The 5625-nt window shown below is 52.6% G+C and overlaps 1 protein-coding gene across 1 annotated transcript; it reads left to right on the top strand.

The window, feature by feature from the left end:
- The first annotated feature begins 475 nt into the window (after positions 1-475).
- Positions 476-5414, top strand: RPS7 (ribosomal protein S7). The gene is made up of 7 exons (XM_081529236.1): positions 476-532; positions 695-778; positions 872-943; positions 1062-1205; positions 2186-2250; positions 4716-4866; positions 5305-5414. The coding sequence occupies exons 2-7, from the start codon at positions 704-706 to the stop codon at positions 5380-5382; spliced, it is 585 nt and encodes a 194-aa protein (XP_081385362.1). The 5' UTR covers positions 476-532; positions 695-703; the 3' UTR covers positions 5383-5414.
- Positions 5415-5625: the final 211 nt, after the last annotated feature.

Raw genomic sequence — 5625 nt, 5'->3', positions numbered from 1 at the left:
AGTGTGGCCTGGAAACCACATTTATTCGTAAAGCAGTTCGTTCCCAAAGCGCTTTCACAAGCATCTCTTCTGGTCCTCCACAGCCCAAACGGAACCCAAGTCTCGGGTTCCTTTCCATTGCTTCAGCTGGGACGTTAAGCTTCCTAGTGTTAAATTACGCTTTTGTTCCTGTCTTCGCGGGTAGCCCAAGCTGTTTTCCTCGGGCGGATCTGAGTCCCCCGACAGACTCCCGCCGGGCCCTCCCACCGCCCGCCTGGAGCCTCCGCAGTCCACACGGGAATTCCCGCGAGCAGCCGATACAACGATAACCGCGGAGCCGAAAAGCCTTCCCAGCTTTCCGGCCCTCAGGAGCCCCTTCCGGGGACTCTCTAGGCTGCCTCCGCGTCTCAGTGGTTCTTCCGGTTTCTGTATACGCGCTATTCCCGCCTCTTCCCCTCCGCCGCCGGGATTTAACGAACTCTCGCGAGATCTAGGCCTCTTCCTAGGCCTGCTCGAGTCGGCGGCGGCAAGAAGTTTTGGCCGCCTCTGCAAGGTACGTGGTCCGCGGGCGCCATGCCGGTCCGCCGGCTTCGGAGGGCACACGTCTGGGGCCCCCGGGTGGGGATGCGGCCGATTGTCCGGCCCGGGGACCCCGATGGCTTGTGCGGGGGGAGGATGGGGCCGGCCGCTCGCCCTGAGCGCCCTGTGCTTCCAGGTCCCGGCCATGTTCAGCTCCAGCGCCAAGATCGTCAAGCCCAACGGCGAGAAGCCGGACGAGTTCGAGTCGGGCATCTCCCAGGTGAGGGGGCGGGTGAGCCGGGGTCCCGGCGGGGTTGAGGTGAATGAAGGCTGTGCGCGCTGAGCGTGGGCTGCGCCCTCTGCCGCCCCGCAGGCCCTGCTGGAGCTGGAGATGAACTCGGACCTCAAGGCGCAGCTGCGGGAGCTGAACATCACGGCCGCCAAGGCAAGGGGGTCCCCCGAGGACGGGCCGGCGCTCGGGCACGTGCGCGGGCCGCCGGGAGGGCCGGGGTCTCCCTCCCCGCCTAACTGCGTCTGTGCCTCTCTTCCCGCTTCGACTCTAGGAGATCGAAGTTGGCGGTGGCCGGAAAGCTATCATCATCTTCGTCCCCGTTCCGCAGCTGAAGTCTTTCCAGAAAATCCAGGTGCGCCTGGTGCGCGAGCTGGAAAAGAAGTTCAGCGGGAAGCACGTCGTCTTCATCGCCCAGGTGCGCCCGCGGGGCACGTCGTGTCGGGTCGCTGGAGTGAGGGCTTGTGTTGGTAGAATCACTGGTCGGTGCTTGCACCGGGTTAAAGAGATAAGGGGTACTGCTGCTGGTTGACCACCTGATACGAAGACCTGACTCATTGGAAAAGACCCTGATGCTGGGAAAGATTGAAGGCGGGAGGAGAAGGGGAGGACAGAGGATGAGAGGGTTGGGTGGCACCACCGACTGGATGGACACGAGTTTGAGTAAGCTCTGGGAGATGGTGATGGACAGGGAACCCTGGCGTGCTGCAGTCCACGGGGTCACAAAGAGTCGGACACAACTGAGCGACTGAACTGAACTAAACTGCTGCTGTTAGTGTTAAAGCAGCCCCAATGCCTGCCTTGGCTGCAGTGCCATAAAGATAGTGAGTTATGCGGAGGTGATGAAGGTAAAATGTGAACTTGGCAGTTACTCCCCTGGTGGGATTTCTTAGCAGACTCACACCACCCTGGGGATTTAACATGTAGATGTTGGGAGGAAAAGGCATGCAAAGGAATGGTTGGTAGGATAAGGGGAAAATGGTCAAGAGACTGATTTTGTTTCTCTTTAAGTTAGATTGGGCCTTCCTGCAAACAGAAATCTATAGGACTTAGGTGCTTGGCTGATGAGAAAGTCAAGGAGTAGTATTCTTGTTTAGTACCTATAAGTGGTTAGTGGGTTGGATGAAATGTGAACAGGCATGTAATATTTGGGGGATCAGTCACATTTTCCCAGTTACATTTTAATATAAGCTGTGGGTTCTGAAAGAATAAATGAGGTCAGGAAGTACTTCAGAGATTCTTAGCCACTTGTTGGGTCTAGGTTGTTTGACTTTCTGGAGCTTTGAATTTATTCAGCCACTAAATCCTTTGGTTTGTAAAGCAGTTTTGATAGTGCTTAGTTTTCTGACAACTTACGTCTTTTTAAAACTTTGTTGCATGATAATTTTTACCTTGCAGAGGAGAATTCTGCCTAAGCCAACTCGAAAAAGCCGTACGAAAAATAAGCAGAAACGTCCCAGGAGGTAGGTTTTATCAGCATCGAAAATGTGTGTACCACTCTTAATAACCACTGTTGATTGGCATGGGTTGTTTATAGTAAGAGTTATAGTAAGTTTTTAAAAATTAAGTGTGGGTGATGTAGGAAAGCCATTCACATGGGAATTTTTATCAAGTAACTTGGTTTCTGTGTGTGAAACGTTTTAAGGTTGGTTCTGAAAGTAAGAATTACATATACTTACGTAGGTGGTACAGTAGGTTGCTGCGCTCAAAAAAGGGGAGACTTTCATCCGGTTCTTTGGGTAAAGGGTAGGAGTGGTGAGGAGTCTAGTGGAGTGGGGTGGGGTAAAGCACACCCGATGTGGAGGTGGGCAGAACAGTGAGTTCTCAGTTTTTACTTTTGCTGTGGATTTGAAGTTGAAAAACTAGATTTTTGTTGCTCACGCACAGGTTAAAGGTGTTGCTGGTGATGCATGTTTTATGAACTTGATTGACTTGTAGGTTATCTGCCATAAACTAGATACTGGAGGTTGGCTCCTTGGTCTGGGCTTTCTGGTATTTTGTTGAAGTCGCTGATTCCACACGCTTGGTTTATTGGATCCCTGCAGGCCCTGCCCTTTGCGCCAGTTTAAGAAAGTACTTGAGTATCCCTGCTGACGGAGTAAAGGGTATCACTCATGCTCCCTCACTTCAGCCAGTGTTCGTGGTGCTGGAGTCTGAACTCAGTCTTGTCTCGAACCAGGGAGTGCCTAGAAGCAGGGCGTGAGGGGTCTCTAGCGTTGTGGACCGGTGTTGGCCAGCCACGTTGTGGAGGATGGAGAGGCAGCAGTGATGAGGCTGGAGAGGCAAGTGCCGGGTGCTAGGGAGCTTGCACTGTTAGCGCTTTGGTCTTGTTTTAAGGGCGGTTGGAGTAGCATTAGAATGTAGAACTTTTTTCGGGGGGGTGCTATTCTGGATAGTTTGCAAGAGATCAAATACAGGGATAATCAAGAACATTTAGTTTATTAATGCTGATACTTAAATGGTTTTGTAGCCTCAGTTCTGACAACCTGAATTAGTACTTGAGTATAAAAACAGACCCTTTGCGCTGCGCACAATCAAAGTGCTGACTCCCACATCTGCCTTGGTTCTCCCTCATCCCAAACCTGTCTCCACTTCTCAGCTGATGACGTCAGCCTGTCCCGGTGACCTGGTCCAGACCTGGGAGTCTTGCCTTCCCTGCACTGAGCGATCCCCCCCATTTCCAGTCTGCTTTCCTGCCTTCGGCTTCTCTTCCTTCTCGGTCCTCATCTTTCTCCTGCGTGAGTCACATGCAGGGTTTCGGTTACTGTCCTTCTGAAGCAGACTGGTTCTGCTTCGTGATTGTTAAGTTGTGCTGCCACTGCTTTCCCTTAGAGAGACTTTAGATCAGGCTAGAATTGGAGACCAGCTTGGATCCCGTTCTCCTTTGTGTTTTGAAGGAAGTAATTAACAGTTTTCATGGTGCTTTCCTAACCCGTAAGGGTGTGCTTAGCCAGTGGTTAGCAGCCGTTCATCAACTGGGCTGTCTGTCTGATTTGTTTGCTGAGGGGTGATGAAGCTGCTCTTGGCCGTGGAGCAGTGAGGCTTTGCGGTCATTTAGGAGCCCCTTCTATGTGTGCGGAGCTGCTGGACAGGAACAGAAACGAGTAGGACGTGGTGTCTGAGCCACTGAGGGGTGAGTAAGACCTAGGCACATTCCATAATAAAAGGAAGCCCTGCAAACATTGGAAATGAGAACAGTCTCTTCATTCTTTCATTCCTGGTATCCTGTGGTACAAAGCTGATAGGCTAGAAGTTTGGGATTAATTGAACCTTGTCGGGCAGCCAGATGGGTTGTGAACTTGGAGTCATATCCAGGAGAGGAGAGAGGTTCTCTTGGCAGTCTGTGATGGGATGGGCTGAAATTGGGACCCTCATGGGAGGAGCCACATCCTAGAGCTGGGGTAGAGCAGTGTCCTTTGGGTGGGGTGTCACCTCATTCCATCGCAGGAACAGGGAGGGGCTTTGGTGCGTCTTAGAGGCCAGGGAGCCCTCACAGGGTCTTCGGTAGGTAAATCCCATGGTGATGTCTGTAACCATTTGACAACATTGGAGAAGATCATTTTGGAAGAGGTAAGGGGTTACTACAGAGAATCACGTGAATGACAACCTAAAGGTGTGTCCAAAACTAAAGAAATCACCAATCTCCTTTCCCTGGAGACAGTCGCTTGTGACAGCTGGTGCAGCTGGTGTGTGGTTCACAACACCCTGAGCTTTTGAAGTGAGATGGTAGCGTGTGTGTCTCCCTCTCCTCGTGGGGCAGCGGCTCTGCTGTGATACATGAGACAAAAGACGTAACTCGAAAGCTCAGGTTGCTGTGGCTTCAGGAACCTGGAGCGTTCCACTCACGATTTGGCTTGTGGAGGTGCCCTGGGTTCCCAGGAGGGCAGACCTTGCTGGGCTTCTCACCTTTGTCGCTGTGTTCTTCAAGCCGCACTCTGACCGCTGTGCACGACGCCATCCTGGAGGACTTGGTTTTCCCAAGTGAGATTGTGGGCAAGAGGATACGCGTGAAGCTGGACGGCAGCCGACTCATAAAGGTCCATTTGGACAAAGCTCAGCAGAACAACGTGGAGCACAAGGTAGCGGGCTGGCCTTCGGGGGAGAGGTCCGGACGCGGGCACAGGCCGAGTGCGGCCCAGCCCTCCCTGTCGGCTCGGGAACCAGTCTGCGGGCTCGGGGCCGACTGCCTTGGGGGCTATAGATCGGGTTTTAAATTGGGAGGTGTTTTAGAAATTGGGATTCTTTTAAATTGTTAGGAGAAATGGAAGTGAAGTAATTCTGTCGTGTGTTAGGCTGAACTGAAGGCTGGGTGGTGGTCGAGGTAGGATCTGGGGAGAACTATCGTTTTGCTTCATTCCTGGTAAACCGTCACCCCAGGGCCTCCGAGTGACCCAGAGGGGCCAGCACTCGGCAGGGTGTGGAGTGCTTTCCCACACCAGAGACGAGCTTGCCCCGTTTGGGGCTGCAGAGGGCACGTCCCCTGTATTTGCTGTGATGATTTATCTCTTCTCTTGTAGGTTGAAACATTTTCTGGTGTCTATAAGAAGCTCACGGGCAAGGACGTTAATTTTGAATTCCCAGAGTTTCAGTTGTAAACAAATGACTAAATAAAATATTATTCACAGCACTCTGCTTTGGGTGTGGTTTTCAGACTTGCAGAGCTGTCTGATTTTCCGGGTCGCCTCCTGCACGGACTCGGGGTCTTGGACCGACGGCGTCGGCGTGCCCTGGGTCGGTCTCCGGTGTGCGGCACAGTGGCTTGCTCCCGTGTGCGCTCCTAGTTCTCAGATTCCTGCCCCTTGTGGGTTATTGTAAGCACGAGTGTAGCTCGTGCACTT

Source organism: Giraffa tippelskirchi, chromosome 1, assembly GCF_054371585.1.
Source record: "Giraffa tippelskirchi isolate mGirTip1 chromosome 1, T2T-mGirTip1v1.2.pri, whole genome shotgun sequence".
In the NCBI taxonomy this organism is placed as follows: Eukaryota; Metazoa; Chordata; class Mammalia; order Artiodactyla; family Giraffidae; genus Giraffa; species Giraffa tippelskirchi.
Note: the sequence above shows the minus strand (reverse complement) of the source record. Positions and strands in the feature narration are given on the sequence as shown.

What these genes read in the sequence shown, in the direction of transcription:
- RPS7 (XM_081529236.1), top strand. Translation starts at nt 704, where the DNA reads ATGTTCAGCTCCAGCGCCAAGATCGTCAAGCCCAACGGCGAGAAGCCG. An exon ending in AAGCAGAAACGTCCCAGGAG is followed by an intron (nt 2,251 to 4,715) that starts GTAGGTTTTATC and finishes GTGTTCTTCAAG; the next exon opens with CCGCACTCTGACCGCTGTGC. An exon ending in AGAACAACGTGGAGCACAAG is followed by an intron (nt 4,867 to 5,304) that starts GTAGCGGGCTGG and finishes CTTCTCTTGTAG; the next exon opens with GTTGAAACATTTTCTGGTGT.